The following is a 23693-nucleotide window of genomic DNA, read 5'->3' on the forward strand; positions in this document are numbered from 1 at the left end:
AGAAAACAGTGGTATTACTTTGCTGTTTATTAAAACATCGTTTAGTAAACACAATGTTTAGTCTAATATTATATGATAGTTATATAGCTGTAATTTTATCGCAGAGATTAATAATTTTAAATAATGTTGGAACCTTAAACTTTTGCTCAGTACTGTATATGTACATTACAGAACTAAAAAGATTAAAGATTATGAGGTATGGATTAAAGGTGGTGTGCAAAATAATGCAAACAGTCAATTTAATACTGCTGGTTGGTCCACTGTGTTATATTAAGTCTAAAGTCAGTGCAGTGTTTTCCTGGAAAATCTTACAGCACTTCACTGCACTTTCCCTCTGCTGACTTTTATGGAGATGTGGATTTTATTTTCTAGCAGGACTTGGCACACTTCCCACACTGCCAAAAGTACCAATTTGTCTTCTATATTATAAACATTTTCTGAGGCACAGATCTTTGGGTTTTCATTGGCTGTAAGCCATAATCATCAACAATGTAATAAATAAATGCTTAAAATAGATCACTCTGTGTGTAATACATCTATATACTATATGACTTCCACATTTTAAACTAAATTACTGAAAAAATGTAACATTTCAATGATATTACAAATTTTAATGCACTTGTATATATGTTTATTGTATTTGCAGTCATTGCAGCCAAACTACAGAAGCAAACTACTCACAGCAAACATGTCTGTAGCTATGATTGATATGTCTAGAGGAAGAGGAAAACTATATAAATAAGATCTTCCCATGAACCATCATTCAATGCAGAGTACTTTTCCATGGCTGTTTAAAATGTGCATGGCCACGTGATGGCGCATAGACACAGGATTGTTCAGCACAAGTTTATTATTTATTTTTTTAAAGGGTCAAAAGTGTATTGATCTTCACTAAATATGGGAAAAAATAAAATAAACGTAGTTTAATCAATAATATGTTAAAAAAAATAATAATTATGCATTTATTAAAAATGTTGCAAGTCCTGTAAAGAAAATGCTGCATATTTACATTTCACGAGACGTGCACGAAGTACTTATTTATCTATTTATTTTTAATAAACTGTTTAAGTTTAAAGGGGAGCAGAAGTTGTGTGCAGATTTCTGCACAAAGAAACCTCTCCATCTCCTACCTCGTCCTCAGACTCCGCCCCTTCGGGACAGAGCTGCTTTTCCATAGGCCAATGGCGTGAAAGAGCCCTTTGTGATTGGCTCTCTGAGATGTCAATAATCCGCGTTTCTTCTGCACGAACTGCGGTATGTATAATCCGCTCTAAATCAAACCTCGATGACCGGTTCTGGAGCTGAACAAAGCTGGATATGGCACCCACCACGGTAAGAGAACCGCTGCTCTTTAGCACGTTTGGATTATTAACTACGCGTTTTTAGACGTATTTAAAATAATAAAGAGCTTATTGCTTTATTATTCGCCAACTTTGTTTTGGAATACTCCGTTCCACCTTAAATGCTCCAGACGTTACATTGTGGAGACTGGCCGAATGTACAGGCGCCAGAATGGAACTGCAGTATGATTTAAGGTGGAACGGAACATATCTAAAACAAGAAGTTGTTAGAAGAATATGAACTTTTTCCAGTGTAAAGCAGCTAAGCTTAACTTAATACTTAATACTGCAAGACTTTAAAAGACTGTCAGAAGATTAATAATAATATTAAAGTGTCTGTTTGTTGCTAAACTGTCTCATTTGGTCGATACAAGTGGTTTTGTACAGTTTTAAACTCTCTAAATATCCTAAACTGATGAAGGTTAGTTAGGTTAGCTTTGTCTGCTCTGGTCTGTTTTCGGTATAATATCCGTAGAATTCCAGTCCAGGGGGTGTTTTAAATGTCCCACACACTTTTCTTACGTGTTTTATGATAAAGCTGCACAACAATAGTGGCTCTGTGTTAGCTATGTTAGGTTAGGTAGGTTATAATGCACATTTGAAGTTATAGTTGTTTTCAGTTGTTTCTTATTGTTGCAGGTGACTGTTAGTATTATAAGGTAAAATATCCTATGTAATGTAGTTAAATGTCACAACAACAATTTCATAATCATTCACATCTAAATATCAGTTTCTCAGATTTTGCCATTTATAGCTATATGTTTGAGTAAAATTAACATTGTTGTTTTATTCCATAAACTACTGACATTTTTCCCACATTCCAAATAAAAATATTGGCATTTAGAGCATTTTTTTTTTGCAGAAAATGAGAAGTGATACTGAAATAACAAAAAAGATGCAGAGCTTTCAGATCTCAAATAATGCAAATAAAACAAGTTCATATTCATAAAGTTTTAAGAGTTCAGAAATCAGTATTTGGTGGAATAGCCCTGATTATTAATCACAGTTTTCATGCATCTTGACATGTTCTCCTCCATCAGTCTTACACACTGCTTTTGGATAACTCTATGCCACTCCTGGTACAAAAAAGTACAGGGATTTTTATTTATTTTTACTGCATATCATCCAATTAAAATGATCTTTTCCACTCTGTCATGCAATGTACAGTTGGGTTAATTTAATTGTCGATACCATAGAAAAATGCATCAAAATACGATAAAATAATATATTGATAAATTGTGCAGCTCTGGTTTAAAATTACAGTCTTGCTTCAACATCATTAATGTACATTAAACAGCTCAAATAACTTTGAACCTACTACAGCTGAAAGTTCTGCAAGGCTCTGCAAACTAAATGCTAAATGCTAGTTCTCAATAAATATATACACCAACACTGGCGATTGTTATATATGCTTGAATTTAATTTAATTGAATTTTGACTCTGAATGATAAAGCTACCCTGTGCAATAGATTTACAATATTTTGGACTCAATCCCTGTGGAGCCTAAAGGAATGTGAAGTGGTGATGCATGTTTAACGCTATAGTGATCCTGAAAGCTAAGGGCTGAAAAGGAAATGCCATATTACTCACCCATATAAGGAACATTAGAAGACCTCAGGCCAGCTGTAGGGGATTTTTTTAACTGTGGGAATATTTAGGAATATTTGGATTCCTCCCACATCTTTGATCTAAATAAGTGCGGTGCACAAAAGCATCACACAGAGGGGAAAAACACTGATTCTAAATGGAAAGACCAGAACCTAACTGAGGTAGCAGCTGCAGGAAGAGAAATACCATTTTACTAATATAAATATATATGTATATGTGAGTGTAAAGAATCTTTCCTAAAGGTCTAAAGATTACTGATATTACTCTTGTACATGTTTGCCAACACTGATGTTGAAGCTTATTCATTTATACATATATACCTTACAAAGAGACTTGACAAAACAGTATAACTTTATTTCTTTAAAACTAGTAAAATGTCTTTATGAATTTTAAAATAGCACTGTCAGTGCCTTTGGTGATATTGCAAGTTTTGAGATGCGACCATTGTGCATGAGCACTTTACAGCGACAATGCAGAAATTATATATTGTGCAGCCGTAACACAATATATATTACTGTTTTTGGTAACATAGACAAATTGTATCAGTATTCACAGATTCTTACAAACTACTATTTACATTCTGTCCCATACTAAGTATATATTCTGCATCAAACCAAACTAATTTACACTCTTTAAAAAGAAGTATCCAGGTAGGGGTGGACAATATTATATCTTATACAATATATCGTGACACAGAAATATCATGATATTAAAAATCCATATTGTGATAATAGGGATAGTTTGTCTTAAAAGTAGTCCATTATTTACTGTGAAGCTTTAAGTGTATTTATTGTATAATTGTTTTAGTTTATAGTTTTTGTTTGCAGTTTATATGCATGAAAATATTCTGCAATATTTTTTTGCTGCATTATATTATTTTATGCTATATTATTTATTTTGCCACATTATGATTATACTGTTATACTATTATACTATATTCCTGAAATTAACTAATTATTTTTCTTTTTTCCTATTTTGCCAAGTATATCGTTATCGCAAAAATACCCTGAAATATTGTGATATTATTTTAGAACCATATCGCCCACCCCTAGTATCCAGTAGCTAACATCAGTTCTTTAAGCATGGATGATATCTACAATATATATATACAAAATATATTTTGCATCACAATAAAAAATGTATTATTGTGATATTGCCCAGTTCTGTTTACACATCTCTTTTCCAACCTTGCTCATTTTGAACCGAAAGCTCTTCTTTTATGGTGCCACACACAAAGAACCGCTTTAAGGGCCTTTATTTTTAAGAGTGAAGTTGTAAAACTAATAGTGACATCTCCCTAGAGAGAGGTTTGATTTAGAATGACCCAAAGAACCTACCCAGAGGAGTTTTAAAAAATCACAAGCTAGCTTATTTATACTTAGTCTTTTTATATTGCAGATGTTCCCCGTCATCCTGTTAGTCTTTTAGATGTACTATGTTTTTTAATAATCTAATTTAGGTGTGGTCTAACAACAAATCATGTAGGCCATCAAAGCCTATAAAGGCTGCAGATCTACTGGGTTCCACTTAACCACATGAAAGACACACAGAGTATGAAGCATGTTAACAAGTTATTACAAACACATTAAGAACACTTCAGAACAATAAAGCTTGCTGTAAATGTTCTTTTTTTAATGCAGGAGCGTTAATGATGCTGTGCTGAGATGAGGCAGGGGGTAGTTTAGTGCAGTCTGCAATCCTGATCTAGTACAGTAGCCCAAACTCTCTAAAGTCAGATCATATTATGTAACAGTCCTCATGACTTCACAATGTGGAAACTTTGGCTGACCACACAATCTCAACAGGAGCGTGCTGCTCTGCAGACGGCCGGCAGACCAGGGAAACAGGATTTGTGCACAGGCTCAAGGCACTTTCTGCATTGATGGAAGACAATGAAGATAGGACAGTCAGAGTTTAGAGAAAGTCCATTAAAATTCTTTCTTTTCATTGGTGTAAAGCATATGAAGTCTGGAATGTAGTTACGGCAGATTTGACTAATTCTCCAGTCCAGTAATCCCCTCTCCATTTTAGCATTTAAACAGGCAGAACCACTGAGACATGGCACGAATGGCATGGCATGGAAAGTGGCTTTGACTCATAAGGAGAAAATGGAACACATTTGCCCTCCATCACTGCTTATGGTTTCCCTTTCTCATGAACCTTATGTTTGCATGTATGGGGTGTGTGAAAGTACTTCACAAAGTCCTCCTCACCACATCTCTCAGATATTTCTGCTTCTCCTCTCAACAAAACCACTCTCTCTTTCTGAAGCGAGAGATCCAGCAACAGAACAACCAGGCCAAAGAATTCCCATGCTCCACTGACTTTAACTGTATTTCAGAGGAACAGAGAACTTCTATGAGATAAACCCAGCAGCAGCACAGCTAAAAAATAGTGAGCACTGTTTAGCCATAAAATAGGGGGCATTCCCAGCTCTATGGGTTGTACGAGTGAGCTACACGCTAAGCATCAGATTTCCTCCGGCTCCTTTGTCTGACCCTGTGCTGTTTTTCTTTCCCAAGCCTTGGTGCCAGACTGGGCTATAACAGGCAATTCCTCTTCTACCCAAAACAGTGGAGCTCCTTATGATCAGTCATCTACCTGGACTAATTGTTCCCATATGCCGTCGTTAATTTTACGCCTACCCTAAAATGGTTCCACAAACTGGCTTCCCATGTCAGTGCCTAGATGAATTGAATGAAGTTAGGAGTAAGTATTTTACCTGTCAATCGTAAAAAAAAAAAAACAGGCTAAGAAAATGTTTTAATGGAGTTGTTTACTGAGATTTTGCCAGATCGGATTCCATTTCCGAAAAATGTCTAATCGTTTTTCAGATCAACATCCAGAAGTGTAACATGAGCTTAGTTTAATTACAGCATTTATTTAGATTGTTCAGAGTAATTATGATTATAGTTAGTTTAAAAAAGAGTTTATTGTGCATTCAGTGACTTGGGATTTGGCACTCTGCATGAACTTCTTGATTCACAATTCTCCAGGAACAATCTAGCTTATGAAAACTCAAGATTTTTGTGCAGTTGTACAGACCAAGACTAAGAAAACAGTTTGTTTTATTAGACTTTGTTTCATGCAAAAGAGTGAACTCTTTCCTGTGAGTTTCTCCTGGATTGTGGCAGTAAATGGCTCATAAAGCTGTCATGCTGGTCTGTTTCATCCTAATTAGCTGTGGTGGTCTACCAGCAGGACACTGAAAGTCCTGGTAAGCAAGATTGCACATCACATAGTATATCTATTTTTGATGTTTTAACTGAGAGCTTGTTACAGTTCATATAAACTTCACAAAATGCAACAGCATTAAAAAAAGAGAAAGATCACATACAGGGAGACCAACTGTTCAAGTTTGCAAAGTCATTATAATATACCTTTGGTCAGTCGCTGTAAAAAAAAGGAACATTTTTTCAAAAAGACAAGTTAATAAGAGAACTTTCAATAGAACGCAATGTAAAAATATCTGATGATCTGATCTCCTTTTAGGTATTTTCAGTCACAGACTAACAGTCTCACAGCTGCTGCTCAACAGACAGATTTAGGAGATCCTTTGCCCATTTTTAGTGCAGAAGGAAGACTAAGAAGGACCAAATCTTAAATACAGATGCATGGTCTTGATTTTTATTCACTCATACATCTGGACACCGTACTACTCTTTCATGCACATCTAGATATTTTGTTGCAAATATGTAAACTCTCTTCATTATTTATATATTTATACATGACATTCTTACTCAGTTACAATCATTCTGTTGTATTTGTGCATCCTTAAACAATTATCATTGAACTGGCTGTTCAGGGTCATCTTCCAGTTTCATCCACATTTCTTGGTATATATTTTGTGTATATGTACAGTATAGGTTTTTGTGTAGACTACACATATTTATGCATATATATATATTGCTAGTCTCACTGTGCTGTTTTGTATTATTTGCTGCTTTGGAGTCAGTAAAGTAACTCTCTGTCTATTATCCATCCATCTAATAGCTTGTGACTTTTAATGGTTAATCATCTATTCTCAGTCACGTCCTATATCTCTGTATATTTCTTAAATATCCGAGATGAAAGATGAGAATTTTTTTCAGATTTTACAGCCTTAGTTGTGTTTACCAGCTTGAAGCACTGCCTATACTGTGGTATCAAAATGTTGGGACAAGCCCAATTTTACTTCCTACGCTTTTGATCTGTTGGCAGAAACACAGTCTTTCTGGCCAGTGTAACTTTCTCTCTCTCTTTCTCTCCCCCTCCCTTTCTCCCTCTCTCTTTACCTACAAAACCAAAAGCCTGGAGAAAGGAAATTTATGTGTGTGATTGATTCGCTCTTGTTTTGTGTGTGATGTTGCCAGGAGTCCAGGCTGAACGTGGACGCTCTGAGTAAGAGAGATGTGCTGCTGCTCTTCAGTGTGCTGGAGGGAGAGCTGGAGGCTCGAGACTTTGTCATCCAAGCCCTCAGGGTGAGTGAGTGAGTGAGTGCAGCGTCTTCACTGCTGCTCCAAATCCAACACTGCAGTCCCTTATTCTAGTGCAGACAATTACTGGCAGCTAACCAAGGCAGTGTGAGTTGCCAGTAAGATTGGGTGTCTCTTGCACTAAGGTTGGGTCATTTCCATTTCAAAGCATCAGTCAGAAATGACTAAAACAGCCTCACAGACACATCACTGTGACTAACTCTGAACCAGAACCAAGAATAATTTCTGATTGCTATTTCAAAACTGAATCACTTAAGCTGCTTTTTGACCATAATGGTCCATAACACGTAGCGTTTTATTAAAGCTTTGAAGCTCAACTAGCTGAATTAGCCGAGTCAGGGACGTTTCAGTCCTTCCCTAGCTGAAAGTTCAGACTTTAGAGAGAATTTTGTAAAGTCCTCTAAAGTTAGCCTTAATCTGGACACCAGCACATTTTCCATATTTCTGTTTCCTTTCCCACTGCATATGGCGCCACCTGCTTTAGTCAGCTGTATTTTCCCCATGTTCAGCTGGTACTCTTACTGTGAACAACTTGTTATAATGTATTTACCCAATTTTTTTGTAATATATTTACAATACATATGAATAAATATAAATATAAATAAGTATATTTGTGTGCATACGCTAAAGCAACTGGTGCTTTAACTTTAAAGTTGTGTGCTTATGGACAGCTATACAAATGCATTTGTTGACAAGTGGAATGATGCAGAATAAATGACAGGACATAGTAAAATTAAATTAGTGCCCATGTTCATCATCTACCAAGTTTATAACATCACTTTGAGAGTTCCAGCAGGTGACTAAATATAATTGAAAATGGGCTGATTTAAGACCTGTTGAGATGGGATTGGGTTTACTTGGGTAAAGTAACAATTACTCAAGTTTAACTAGAGGTTATGTTACTCTTTGTTAAAAATCCTATGAAAAAGGAGTTTTAAGTCACTAATGCCAAGATTTCTTATCCCACATGAATCAGTCAGAAAGTTGACAGATATCCTGCAGTAAAATGGCATTACACCACCTCATTTAAAACTATAGCCTCTGTCACGATGTCTATATGAGGAAAACTGCACTAGTCTCTTATTATAGCAAGTGCTGTAAATGAGATATCTCATGCAGTTACTTGGTTTATTTCATTTTAAGGCTTTTTTAAGTGATGCTATTAAAGAACCAATTTTGGTTTCGTAAAGAACTGTTACAACCGTTTTTAATATAATTGTTTTAGTGTGATTCATTTTTAATGGCATGGCTCCTTAGACCTTTAAATGGTTAATCGCTTAAAGAACCCTTTGAAATGCCTGAGTTGTAGAAGCATTTTGGGTTCAGAGTTTGATTTTTGGCATCATTAAGTTAGATTTATATTATATTAGATATGAGATTAAATCTAATGTTTTAGAGTAACTTTATGTAAATTACAGAAAAATAAAAGATTTAAAGCTCTAAAAATTTAAAGAGCCCGTTGGTTCATAATTGGCATTGTCGCTTTTAGTCAGCTTATCTTTGTTGTAGCTGTAGTGTTCAATTTTGTAAATAATTCTAGAGTAAGACTTTTATTTTTTACTTTAAACTGTGTGCAAACTCTCTCTGTCATCAGACTGTTGTCCATTGAACAGGTTTAGAGATTTGTATGACATGCAGGATGCCCCAGAGAGATATTACAGTTGTACCCCTCAATGAAGTCCAGATGTGTATCTGGCATATGTCTCAGCTGCATGCTAACATCCTGGTAGTGTTTTGAACCTCAGCTCTTAAACACAGCTAATGTGAGTGCCTGTTTATGTAGTGTGCTGAAACTGCTTTCCATTTAAGGTAAAGTTTTGGTTTTGCCTTAGTTTTGACACATACTATATGTATTGCTGGATTACTGCTAATGATATTGATGTCTGTTTGACTTCCTACAACATTAGAAACCTCTATCTCAGTGCAGTATTGTAGTATAATACAGTAGGAACAGTAGAATAGTCCCATATGGAAATACCATATCCTAATCCTAATCAGTCATTACACTGTTATGTCTGGCTGTTCCACTCCATTCCAGACTGAATGGTTCTCATACCTTTAATTACTGTAAAAGGTCCACAAGTCATTACTTACACTACACTAGACCTGTGCTTACTTTCCCATATGTGACTGAGCTTCTTTTCCTTTTCTTTTTTACTCTCGAGACGTCTAGTGCATTCCAGCTCCGTTTCTGGCTCTGAACCTGCACTCCTTACGGAAACCAGGCTTCCGAGCCCAGCTGAGTTCCAGCAGCCGGGGTTCAACCTTTATTCCCCAGCCAAACACTAGACATAACTGTCACCTCAGTGTTGCATACAGCAACACAATACTCTGAATGTGACGTGAAGACATAAAAAGATAAATCATTACAAGACGAGTGAGCAAGATTTAGCTTCATAGCTAATTCTCTTCACTCTAATTCCAACTCTCTGGGTAGGATGTAACCTGTGTAGACCTGTGTTAAAATAGAATGTTATTTTAGCCATTTAGTAGAATGGCAGCTAACAAAAGTATGTTGAATTGACTTGATACAGTTGTGTACATCAGTTTCACACAAACTAAATTACAGCCACAAAGCAAAATAAGTAAATTACTCATGTGGAACCAATAAAGACAATTACATTAAGCCAATCTTTCTATCAGTGTAGTTTGATTTTCCATGAAATAGATTTCTCTAAGACAAATACCATACATAATTTTACTGTATAGCTGAAATCTGAAACATCTCAGAGCCATTACAGAAGTGTTGTGTAAGTGTAAGTATTTATTTTGGTGATATCTAATGTTACACAATAATAAAATCATATTTAGATGCTCCACTATGAACTACATATTACATATAGTTAATATTACTGTATTTTCAAAACTTATTTTACCATACTTGTACCATTTGTAAATGTACTCATGCCAGCATTGCCAGTCCAGGCACTTATGAAAAATGTTTAAGTATCAGAGTTGCGGACTCAAGCTCTGTCAGTATGATTCCAGGATCAGTGGTTCACATCCCAGGTTATGCTGCTTGTCATCAGCAGCCGGAGTCTGAGAGAGCGCAGTTGGCCTTGTTGGTTGACGGCATTTTCTCCCCATGATTTTGGTCAGCACAGGCTGTTGTATCAAAGCTGGGTCACTGTGCTTCCTGCATCAACTGCGACAGTTTGAAAAGAGTCTAGTCTCCACTCTCGTAGTGTTGGGGACATTGACTTATGATGTCGTTTAGTTTGTTACCCCACCATTGAAAACCTCCCTCTCTGCTGATGTCCATTTTCCTTTCTCTTCAGTGAATGTCTTAAAGTAAATGCTGCATTAATTTCAGATTTGGATCACAAATTGGAACTAAAAATCTTAAACTTTTTTGTACCACTATTCTATGCTGCCCAACAGATAACAAAGTAAACTGATGTCAAAAATGCATTTGGGAAACTTTTACTTACTGTTTGAATGTAACTAAATGTTGATGCTAAAGGTTTTGCTAAATGATTGCTATATGTGTGCTGTGATGATACAGAGCAGTTGCTGTGGTGTCTCAGGTGGTTGCAGGGTGCTTTCAGTCTATTTGTATAATTGCGAAATAAGAAAAGGTGCACAAATATTTGCCCTGCATTCATCCATAAGGAAAAGAAATCTAGAAAATAAATAAGAAGTTTCTTTGTTGAGAAAATCCTACATCTACATCAGGCTGAACAGTTTGGAGTACCATGTATCTGATATTAGTGTGTCTTTATTTAAGTGCTATTCATTTAAACTTTGGATTTGTGTCCTTTGTGAGTCTCAGTTCTGCAAAAAGTGTGTAAGCTTTGGTGTTCTGGATATGTCAAGCTCTGCAGATGGTATCTAATGGATTCTTGCTAGCTTTGTGTGCGTGTGTGTGTGTAGTGCATGATGACAAGACAAATCCTACTCAGTCTCAGATGGAGAGATAAAAGCAAACAGTGATCTGAGCATTCCTCTGAATGGCCTTCATCAGCTGTGCCTGCAGATGGCTGTCAGCAGTGTATTATCAGTGTGTGTGCGTGTATGTACTTGTTTATGAGGAAGAAAGACATGTAAGAGCCATTAATCAGATAATAAAACTTAGTGGAACAGATTTTTTGTTCAGTTAAGGGTGGCAGATTGTCTGTGGGAACCTTTTATCTGTGTGTTTTCAGGTATCTGGGGGGGCTGCTCTTCAGCAGGTTGAACTTATTGAAACACCAGACAGATAGGGGTGACGCTTGCCGAATAAAAGGTAAAGACTGGTTTATTTACAGAGCCGTAAACAGGATAACACAACCAGATAACAGATTGAACAGAACTCACAGTATAAACAGAAGACGTAGTACAGGAAACAGTCCAAGAATCGAAGCCAGAGAGACAGTCCGATAATACAACAAATCCGATAAGGGCAAAGTCAAAAGGCAAAATCCGTAATACAGGAAAAAGGGTCATAACAAAAGGGCAGTCAGAAAAGGGTTTGGAAAAACGCTCAGTACGCAACATGAGTCGGCAATACCTCGCAAGGAACCTATGCTAACAGAACCCTATATATACAAAACATAGAATTACTATGAACCGGAACAACTTAGAACACAGGTGAGTCTGAACGAGGGAGCGTGACGCGATTGGGTGAAGGTGAGCGGCTGACAGTGACGTCATCACCAGTGGGTTCATGGGAAATGGAGTTCGGGAGTGTGAAAGGAGAGACTGGAGACGTAACAGTACTCCCCCCCGAGGAGTCCGAAAGGACCGAAGGATGAGGACGACACACCGGAACCGCCCCTCTCCGACCGGAGGCCCGACGGAAGAGAGGACCTGAAGCGGGGATAGCCTGGACAGGGACCCTGGTCCTGGGACGGCCCCTGGTCCTGGAGCCACGGACAGAACTGAGAGACCGAGTAGCAGCCGACCTACAGCGCCTACCCCTTCCAGGGTCAGGAGACCTCCTCCTCGGACGACCCCTAGGGCGTGGTGCTGGACGGGACGGGTGAGACCTGTGGAACTCTTCCACCAACAACGGGTCAAGGATGTCGGCTGCAGTAACCCAGCTTCTCTCCTCAGGTCCGTAACCTTCCCAATCCACCAGGTACTCTAGGGCACCCCTTCTCCTTCTGGAGTCTAACAGGCACTCTACCGCGTAGACAGGTCCCCCATCCATGAGCACCGGCGGAGGAGGAAGCATCCCATGCGAGGTTTCATCCAGCGGACCAGGGATAACCGGCTTAAGAAGAGAGACATGGAACGAAGGACAGATACGGTAATTAGAGGGCAGCTCAAGGCGATAAGTGACTTCATTGATGGATTTAATAATTTTAAAAGGACCAATAAACTTAACTGAGAGTTTTTTGTTTCCCTCAGGGAGCCGGAAATCCCTGGTAGATAGCCAAACACGATCCCCAGGGGAGTAGAGAGGAGCCTCACGGCGATGGCGATCAGCCTGTTGTTTATGTTGGGCTAACACAGCCTCGATACGTCTGTGAGTTTCCTCCCACACTTCCTCACTACGGCACATCCACTGATCCACAGCAGGGATGTCAGATGGTTCAGCTGACCATGGCATGAGAGGAGGTTGATAGCCTAGAAAGCACTGGAAGGGAGTTAGTTTGGTAGAAGAACTGACTAGTGAGTTTTGTGCTAATTCTGCCCAGGGGAGATATTGAGCCCAGTCATGGATGTTATTAGAACAATAAATACGTAAAAAAATTTCCTAGCTCCTGATTCATTCTTTCGCACTGACCATTACTCTGGGGGTGATAACCAGAAGTCAAACTAACAGAAATGCCCAACCTATTCATGTTCAGCTGGTGTGAGTTTGTGAGAGTAGTAGGCTACAGGATGCATTTTACACGGTGAGCCGAATCTTTGGGACAGAACGGCACCTACCCCAACACTAGAAGCGTCTGCCTCTACTACAAAAGGTTCCTTAGGATCTGGATGTTTTAGCAGGGGAGCGGAGGTGAATTTCCCTTTAAGGGTAGCAAAAGCATCAGTAGTTTGCTCAGACCAAACCAGAGTTTTAGTTTTATGTCGCAACAGATTGGTGAGTGGAGCTGCAACAGAACTATAATTACGAATGAAACGTCTATAAAAGTTTGCAAAACCCAAAAATCTCTGTAATTCCTTCACAGACTTTGGACGTGGCCAATCTACTACAGCCTGGACCTTGGTAGTGTCCATAGCAACCCCCTTAGAACTTACAACATAACCCAGAAAAGAGACAGTGGGGAGATGAAAAGCACATTTCTCTGCCTTGATAAAAAGCTGATTTTCGAGCAGACGGGATAGTACAGCACGTACCTGGAGAACATGTGTGGGCAAATCAGATGAGTATATGAGAATGTCATCCATAAATGCAATAACAAACTTCCCTAACATGTCACGTAAAACGTCATTGATAAAAGATTGGAACACAGAGGGGGCATTTTTAAGGCCAAACGGCATAACTAAGTACTCGTAGTGCCCCCTAGTGGTGAAAAAGGCGGTTTTCCACTCATCTCCTTCTTTGTTTCTTACAAGATTATAGGCACTACGGAGATCAAGTTTGGTGAAGACAGAGGCCCCTCGTAATTGTTCTAAAGCTATGGGTACAAGAGGGAGAGGATACGGGTAGGTTTTAGTAACTGCGTTTAGTTGTCTATAGTCGATACATGATCGGAGACCACCATCTTTCTTTTTTACAAAAAAGAATGAAGCAGCAACCGGAGAAGTAGAGTGACGGATAAAACCCTGAGCCAGAGACTCCTGCACATACTCTTCCATGGCAAGTTCCTCAGTCTGAGTTAGAGGATAGATGTGAGATCTAGGAGGTATTTGATTATCAATGAGATCAATGGCACAGTCATAAGGGCGGTGTAGTGGAAGTTGAGTAGCCCGAAGTTTACTGAAAACTTCACCAAGATTAGAGTATTCTTGAGGGATATGTGCAAGAGACTCAGGCTCAGGACTTTCTACTGTTGTAGATTGGACCTTCAATTTAGGAGTAGTGATACAATTCTCATGACAATAGGGAGACCAAGACATTATTTCATTATTTAACCAGGAAATCAAAGGGTTGCGTTTTCTCAACCATGGGAGACCCAAAATAACAAAATAGTCAGTCTGTTAGCACAAAGAACTTGATTTCCTCAGAGTGTAGGGCACTGACGTTCATCTTGACTGGAACGGTGGTGTGGGAGATGGTTCCCTGTCCAATTGGTGTCCCATCCACCGCAGACATTTTCACAGGCTTATCCAGGGGTTCTACTGGAATCTGGAGTTATTGAACCAGCTGCTCATTAATAGAGTTGCCCTCGGCACCGGAGTCTATTAGTGCTGGAAACACAGAAGGAGAAACTGACTGGCAGAGCAGAACAACAGAAATAAAAATAGATTTGGAAATCATGTCAGAGCAGTGACCGCTTACCCCTTTAGCGTGTGGAGAAGATTCCACACGCTTTCCCGAGTATTCAGCAGGTGGCTCGTATGGACAGTCCGGGTTGCCATGGAAACCATGGGATAGCCCACCGCGGGACAAGCCAGAAGTGTTATTGTTATTATTCAATACTCGTGGGGGCCGAATCTGACAATTTCGGAGCATATGTCCAGTTCCACCACAATATAAACATAAACCAGCCTGAATGCGTCGTTGTCGTTCCTCTCTTGACAATCGAGTAGTGTCAACTTTCATGGGTTCCTCACGGGTCGATGAAGTGGCAGCTGGGTGAAGTGAGGTGGAGAACCGAGGAGTAAATCCAGCAGAGCGAGGAGTAGCCAGGTGAGCAGCTGTAGCAGTATTCTTATGATCTCCTGACAAATTTCGTTTAAGCTGATCCAGTCTTATAGCCAGAGAAATCAAGTCATTTAGGGGAAGACCATCATCCTTGCAGGCTAACTCAGCTAAAATGTCCGACCATAAACCCTTACGGAACATGACACGCAGAGCTGGCTCATTCCATCCGCTAACCCGCCGCTAGGGTACGGAAATCCAGCTCGTAATCTGCTACAGAACGATTCCCCTGGTGTAAACGGACCAATAACTCCCCCTGAGATTGTCCTTAATGGGGATGATCGAAAACAAGCTGAAATTCGCCCAAAAATCGTTCATAGGTGCCGTTCTCCACCATAGGCCAGATAGCAGTAGCCCAGTCCAAAGCTTTACCGGTCAAACGTGAAACGTGAGCTACGCTCAGCTGGGCTAACTGAGCTGAGATACCCTGGAGACTAGCGGTTATCTGAGCTAGCTGGGAGTGTTGCTCGGTTTGCTGGGCAGTGAGAGAGCTAACAGAGTGAGTTAGACCCTCGAACAGCTGGCTATGCTGCCCGAGCATTCTCCTCTGGTTATCAACAGCCTGCTGTAAATCCTTAAATTCAGCCATCACAGCTTTCGGCGAGGTATTATGAAACACCAGACAGATAGGGGTGACGCTTGCCGAATAAAAGGTAAAGACTGGTTTATTTACAGAGCCGTAAACAGGATAACACAACCAGATAACAGATTGAACAGAACTCACAGTATAAACAGAAGACGTAGTACAGGAAACAGTCCAAGAATCGAAGCCAGAGAGACAGTCCGATAATACAACAAATCCGATAAGGGCAAAGACAAAAGGCAAAATCCGTAATACAGGAAAAAGGGTCATAACAAAAGGGCAGTCAGAAAAGGGTTTGGAAAAACGCTCAGTACGCAACATGAGTCGGCAATACCTCGCAAGGAACCTATGCTAACAGAACCCTATATATACAAAACATAGAATTACTATGAACCAGAACAACTTAGAACACAGGTGAGTCTGAACGAGGGAGCGTGACGCGATTGGGTGAAGGTGAGCGGCTGACAGTGACGTCATCACCAGTGGGTTCATGGGAAATGGAGTTCGGGAGTGTGAAAGGAGAGACTGGAGAAGTAACACTTATGGCATCATTATTTTTTATTCTGTTTGGAATTAAGTCATTTAAGCTCTTTCTGACACCTCCGTCATGGGCATATAGAAGCTTACTTATTATTTTACTTACAAAAATGTCTGTACAAACACCCATTTCTGGCATGCAGGTACTGGTCTTAGTGGACAGATTTGAATGCTTGCATTTTTGCTTTTAGTAGAAATTGACCAATCAGTAATTTTGGGACCAGATTCAATCACTGATCTTTTGTGATAACTTTTGCTATTTGTAATACTTAAACATGCAGGGCTTTTATAATGTAATGTGTTTATGTAGTTGTCTCTAAAGACAGTGGTGTTAGACACAGATAGTGGTGTTTGTTAGCTTTGCTGTGGTTTGATGCTTACTGTATGGTCTGAAAAATGCACTCTCAAGAGTGATATCTGGTTAGTGGTGTTAAAACGTTCTTACTATCTTTTCTTTATGAGACTCATACGTCTTACATGTTGTACAAATTCATGAGTTTATAACAGTAATATTAATACAAAAATGAACAAAAAGCAAATGTCAGACTGACCAAGCTGAGCCAAGCAGAAAGCTGAGTGTCCGCAGTCGATGAGCCTTGCACAGAAACGCTGTAATCTTTAACTTAAATATGAGGTGATCAGTTTGCAGGATCTGCTAAATTAGAGAAATATTGTCCGTTTGCATGTTTTGGCTGAAAATCTGCAAATCCTAATGCATTCTGTAAATCTCTATTTTTACTCACTATACATAGAATGCTGTTCTGCAAATCAGAAGGACCTTACAGCTACAGCAAGCCACAGAACTGTATAGATCTGACTCTATATTTGATCGTTGTTGGGGAAGTGATCCACTTTTTTTGGCACGTCTGGATGTGAAAAAGGAAGTGGAACTAACCAAAAAATAAGACTCATCGTTTCCATGTCTTGTTTTGCCCTAATAGCAACCAGTGGCTGAAGGAAAACACTTAATATAAATAATTGTGTTCCATGACACCCTTAGTGTGCCCACACAAGCTTCTATTCCAAAAAGGGCAAAAGCAAGGAGCTGAGAACCTTTGTTTATTACTGTGCTAGTAGAAGCATGGTGTGTAGGCTAAGATTTATTATTAATAGACAGTTTCTTTAAATAATGCTATAGATTAAGCTGGGTAAAATATTTTAGATTTGTGATAGATTTTCTTATTGTATGGACATTATGTTTAAATAAGCATATTAAGAATATCACCCATGCTTAATGAACACTGACCCCACATTTTAAACTGGATGATATGCAGCAAAAACATCTTTTTTAATAAAAAATCACTGTACTGTTTATAAAAGATTTAAAAATCAAAATCTGCCACTGCTGATGTATTTTGTCTGCATGTGAAAACACAATAAACACTTGTGCATATGTCTGTAAATATCGTAATATAATAATTTTAAAGGTGGTTCTATGATGGGAAATGGGACCTTTAATTTTTTTTTAACCATAGTCAATATACAAATATCTCATTAAGAAATATCTGTCTTAAAGCATACATTATTCATTATATCTGCCTTATAAAATTTGGTGATTATTTTAATGCTGTTTATTTAATTACTTGTACTGTAAGAAGTAGTCTTAGTAGACTTTTATTGCTTTTATAAATGGAAACATGGACAGTACTATTTGGCATTTTTTACAAGAATTTTACAATTTTACAAAAAACACTTTAGTATTAATTAGGCCTAACAGCCTTAACAACTAATTATTAATTGACATTAGTTAAGACATGATTAATCACTACAACCTCTAATTTCTAATATCCCATTTTATTATTATTTACAACATTCTTATGTATTAAAATTTCGCAATGTTTATTAATGTATAATCTAGTTTAAATGAATAATTGGGGTAACACTTTACAATAAGGGTACATTAATTAACAGTACTTACAAAAGAATGTGTCATCTAATTAATAATTAAAACTGGTTAAGACATTAATAATTACAAATGTTTTAGCTAATGTCTCAATTCATAATTATTTTAAAAAAATGAAGCATGGCAATGTAGTAATGATTAATAATGTGTTTACTAGTTTTAACTAATGATTAGTTGAAGCATTACTTAACTATTTAATAATGTTTAGTACTGGTGTAATTACTGTTATTTGTGACCCTTTTTGTGAAGTGAACTCTTTAATTATATTGACTATAATTACATTAATGAAAGCAATAAAATGGAAAAAAAACGTAACAGGGGGTAACTACTGTTTATAGTAGTTACTATAAAGAGCTTGCCTGCATTGCTATTGTCTAAATAGGCAGCTCAGTAGGTTTTGAGACAGACCCAGTGAATTACTAAATTGTTGATATCTCTTCATAAAAAAACTTACACAAATACACAGAATGGCTTTCAATAGCTAGAAGGCCATGACGAGAGTTCACTGTGTAAAATGTTTTAAACAGAAGGCACAGAAGAAAAAAAACTCTCCTTAATCATTTAAGTCATCCACACTAAGAGAGTTAACAAGCTTATTAAACGAAAGAGCTTTGGGAAACAGGCACCAGGTACAGACAACATATGTTTCATTGACTCACAAATTATTATTTTTAAAACTCCAAAATGACAACATTACAGGACAAAGAAAAAATCTTTCAGTGGAAGTCAACACAGAAAGTCATTTTGGAGTATCACATTAATACATTTCAGTATAAACGGGCCAATAGAAGTGATTTTTTTTTTGTTTTGTGTGACAGCAACAATTCATGTTTTTAGTTCCTAAAAGGAATTATTAGCTGGAATATCACATTTCCAAGTTTTCCTCTAATCCCAAAATGCAGTGAATCTGTTGAGACATGTATGGTGTTTGGAGAAGTTGGCTTCTTTCCTTTGCACTGGAGCCGCACAGCTAATGCAGCTGAAACATAATAGAAGTTTATGTTACACAATCTTTTAGAGTGACAAAGACCTCCATTATATCAGCCTTAGATTTCATATTCACACACCTGAACTACAGGCACCTTCACATGTCTTTCTCAATTATCTTAATTAAATATGATTTAGGGTGAGGAGAAAACAGTGTAAATTCTATGTATTCTTTGAAACCCATTCATTTAAAGGTTGGTGTGTACATACAACACACACATACACATACACACTCTCTCAAATAAACCATAGGCACTAACCGACTTTATCAGTCTTTAGTAGGTTAATCCCTCCAAGCTCTTCTCTTGCAGCTGGCCTCAGATAATTAGTTTAATCCATACCAAATGCAAGCACATGCACACAGAAACATACACAAACACAGTGTGAATCTCCTAGATTACAAGGTGTTAAATATATCTATCTCACTACAAGGTAGCGAGTTCAGACATATAGATTGTAATTTGATTACAATATTAAAAACAATTCACCCTATATATCAAGTCTAAGCTGACTTCAGTATCAGAATGGAGTAACATGGCTTCAGCGCTGTTCATCAGCATCCAACAATACAGATCAACTAAATGGTTCTTTAAAAGTTGCCTTAAAAAACAATTATTGGATCCTTAACAAAACAGTTCCAATCCTGTTCATGTAGCTTGCCCTCGGCTACTGGAGCCCCGAGGGGGCACAATTGGCCAAGCTCTCTCCCCGCATCACTTCATAGGGTGATGTCGATCAGCGCAAGGCGTCTGTGAGCTGATGTATTGAACCGAGTCGCTGCGCTTTCCTCTGATTGCACTGTGATGATACTCGGAAATGCTACATCAGCAGCAGTTGGAAAAGAGGTGGTGGCTGACTTCACATGTATCAGAGGAGGCATGGGCTAGTCCTCACCCTCCTGGTGTTGAGACATCACTAGTGATAGGGGGAGTCCTAATGAGTGGGTTGGGTAATTGGCCGTGTAAATTGGGAAGAAAATGGGAAAAAGTATATATACATGCTTTTGCATAAATGTTATTTATTGAGCCAAAGCAATGCTGCATTTTGTAACATCACTTAAAGAACATAAAATGTTACACGCTGGTGTAATAAAACTGTAATAAAACGTCCTTGGTTTTTTTGTGTTTAAAGAGGAAAGTTTTACTTTTTCTGAACATTTTGAATGTTTTCTGTGGACAGCTGAAAATGTAGCACACAGAAAGTTATGTTATAGATGTATTAGTTCTGCTAATAGAATCTGGTTCTGCTAACAGTGATGTTTTGACCTGCAGCCCAGTGGACATTTTATGAGCTTATTTGATGGTATTTTTGAGCCTATAAAACCAACCTGTATGGCACCCAAGTAAGCAAAACTTCTCAGCTTCACTGCTTCCGCTATTAAATAGGAGATACGAGTAATATAGTCAAGAACACTCAGTGCACAGTATTTATCAGATAAACCACTTCAGAAATGACCTTTTACTGCTTTAGTCTAATGGTTTGTAATCTGTGTAAATCAGTACATTTGCCATTCTGAAGGAAGATTCCTGTACACGCCTGAAAGTATTTGTAAAGTATTTGAAAGTATCTTCAAGAAATAAGGATTAAATCACTGAAATTGTTCTCTCAGCCTTACCTCACCCTCTTAATACATAGTTTGTAAGTTACACTCAGATTTGCAATTTGTGTATGTGTGGTATATAGGACTGTGTTCTCCAGAATGATGGAGCTCCACCAGTGCTTTTGGGATAAGGGTTTGAGTGCTGGGGATGAGGTAGAGTGCAGGTTGTCAAACCTTTTGGCCTCACTAATGCTTGTGTCAAATCCTCTTTGCAGTGCTCCAAAATCTAGTAGAAAACCTTCCCTGGACAGTAAACAATAAATAAGCAGGCTCCTGTATTAAGGTTTTATAAATAGTTTATAAAGGAGTGTATTAATGGTAATTAATTTGGTTGTAAGTAATAACACATAACAAATAAATAGATAGAAAGGTTAACAATGACTGGCCGTATTCCAAATAGTGATCCCACATTAATTTATATGGTAATAAATGTAAAGATTGTTGAAAATATGTAGGAAGGGTTTTTCCTTGTTTTAGTGTGTTCTTTGCAGGAGGAAGTGAGACAGTGGAGAGTATTTTCATTAGGACTAGCCTCAGCAAACTCAGCTTCCAATCTGTTGCTCTAGCTTAAAGTCCTAATGCAGGGACCTGGTTGGAGTTTGTTTTTCTTCTGTGTGAAGTGAGGGGGTTTCACTAAAGAATGCGGAGGGAGAGCTTTTACAGCGGAGAGGTAATTATAGCCCAGCAAATTGTTGTACTGCGTCTCTACAGCCTCGACTTCTGCCGTAAACAAACATACAGCTATTATTTTTTTTCTCCACGTTTGTTGTGTAAGAACTGCGTGTTCTTTATCTTCAATAAGATCACACTTTCTTCAGAAACGCCCACTCTTTATTTTCCTGTTTCTGTTTTCTTCCTCGCAGCTCAATTGGCCAGTTGTTCCCCGGACTAGTGGGTCTGTTATAATCAAAGGTCTTCGCTCATTTGCAGTGAATGGAAGCACGGATCAGCTAACGCTGTGAAAATCATAATGTCATGCCACATTCTTTCTCAGGACCACGTCTTAAGCCTGTCTTATCTTTCCCTGTCAGCAGACTTGTCCTTGTCAGTCCATGCCAAAATCCTAACCAGCGGTGACCTAAAGCACACACTCATCTCGTCAAGCCTCAATCTCGCCCTCGCTCGAGTGAGAAGATAATTGCCTGGGGCTCTGTGGAATTCTCCGACAAGCAGAACTCTGCTAAATCATGAGACTGCCAGGTGGCTCTAACTTTGTTAAAGCAACTGGATGCTGTTAATCTATGTGGAAAGGCAGAATTTCCCATCTGCCATTGCTGATTTACATTGGAGGAAATGAAGGGCTGCTCCACAACTCACAAATCTGTCAAAACCTCTGACCTGTGCTGGCATGTAAACCAGTGACTTTTACTGGACTTTTCCTTCTCCTCTCACACCTGCTGGCTCAATGACTTTCTTGTTCCTTCTCGCTCTCACACTTGAAAGAACATACCTGTTTCAATTCTTGTCTGGAAATGGGGATATTCCATATGTATGAGTAGTAGTTGTAGTCCTGACTGTTGACGAGAAGTACAAAGGTGATAATGGGGAAGAGAAACCCTCATAACCTTTGGTTTCTGCATCTCTCCTTGTTTGAGTCCTTGATGCATGATGCATCTTAAGAATCTTAAGAGCCCCTCAAGTGAAGGTTATTATACAAGCCCCCACAAGAGCAAGGGATTCAGTGAACACAATGTTGACTAAAGCAGCGGAACTTGTTACAGAATCAGTGGCCTCTATTCATTCCACTGCAGTGCCGAATGTTTCTGAGCATGGATGGTAATTCTCCAGTGTTTTTTCCTCACGAACATGGTTGGACACAGAACTCAGACATACAGGACTGGGCCTGTTTTCTAAGCATGTTTAGTTAGTCGTATTTAGTGCCAAGGAATTGTTTAGTAGAAGGGCTAAAGGACTGAGAAATCTATTACTGGCTAGCTAGGCCGTGCTAATGCTGCGCTAACAATGTCGGACGAAACACTTAGCCAACGTGGGAACATCACTGTACCAATGTGGGGCAAGGCCTGTAGTCAACATGCTAACACTATATTAGTGCTGTGGGTCAGGCCTGGTTGCCGGCATGCTAAAGACTATGGTAATGATGTTGAATGAACATGGTAGCTGGTGTACTAACACCACAGTAGCAATGTTGGACAAGCCTAGTAGTTCTGTGAAAATTCAATTACAGGTTTGCATATAGTTAGTATGCTCTTAGCAGGAATGAGACTGGACACATCAGTAAAACAGCCACTGATGAGACACCATGCACTTTGTGGTCCTGATTAAGCAACACAGTAAATGGAAAAAGAAACTGTAACAGTACTAATGAGTCTGCTCTACCACTAAAAGGTACATCATCATCTTAACCATTTGCAGTGGAAAAGTGGCCAAAGAAAACCTAACAAACATTTCCAAGCACATTCGGTAATGCATCATCATGCAGGGCTTCTGTAATCTGCCATGCAGTGTCTCTCAACAAGATATATACTTTCCACTTTGGAATCAACCACATTTAAACCCTGAAGTCATTGTGAGAGCTAAATGAGACCCTACCCAGTCTAAGTATAGTCATTCTAATAAAGTGCTCAGTAAGTAATAAGCTTACATGTTTAATAAAACGTTCTTGTAGGAATGTGCCTCCAGACCCTCTTCCATGAAGAACAACATGAGGCCTGCTCTGTCATGCCCTGAGGAGTGGGATACACTTAGTCTTAGTGTCAGAGCTACATTGCTTGTCTTTTATCTCTTCTAGAGCCGGTGTCACAGAGGTCACTAAAGGTTTAAAGGCCACTCAGGTATTTTGTCAAGTATGGAAGGTAGATTCACCACCATTGTTTAGTCTTCGTGTGTGGCTGTCTGGTGTGGGTGATTTGTACTAGGAGACAAGCTGGAATTTATTTCAGTGTTCTTCGAAGTTCCCTAAAG

The 23693-nt window shown here is 38.6% G+C and overlaps 1 protein-coding gene across 1 annotated transcript in view; it reads left to right on the forward strand.

Annotated features, from left to right (window-relative positions):
• The first annotated feature begins 1235 nt into the window (after positions 1–1235).
• cttnbp2nla (CTTNBP2 N-terminal like a) overlaps positions 1236–23693 on the forward strand; it is a 31403-nt gene continuing 8945 nt past the window's right edge. The window contains exons 1-2 of the mRNA XM_007253356.4: positions 1236–1332; positions 7301–7408. Coding sequence (XP_007253418.2) covers positions 1318–1332; positions 7301–7408 — 123 coding nt within the window. The 5' untranslated portion in view covers positions 1236–1317. The remainder of the gene's footprint in view (positions 1333–7300; positions 7409–23693) is intronic.

This window comes from Astyanax mexicanus, chromosome 5 (assembly GCF_023375975.1).
Source record: "Astyanax mexicanus isolate ESR-SI-001 chromosome 5, AstMex3_surface, whole genome shotgun sequence".
In the NCBI taxonomy this organism is placed as follows: Eukaryota; Metazoa; Chordata; class Actinopteri; order Characiformes; family Acestrorhamphidae; genus Astyanax; species Astyanax mexicanus.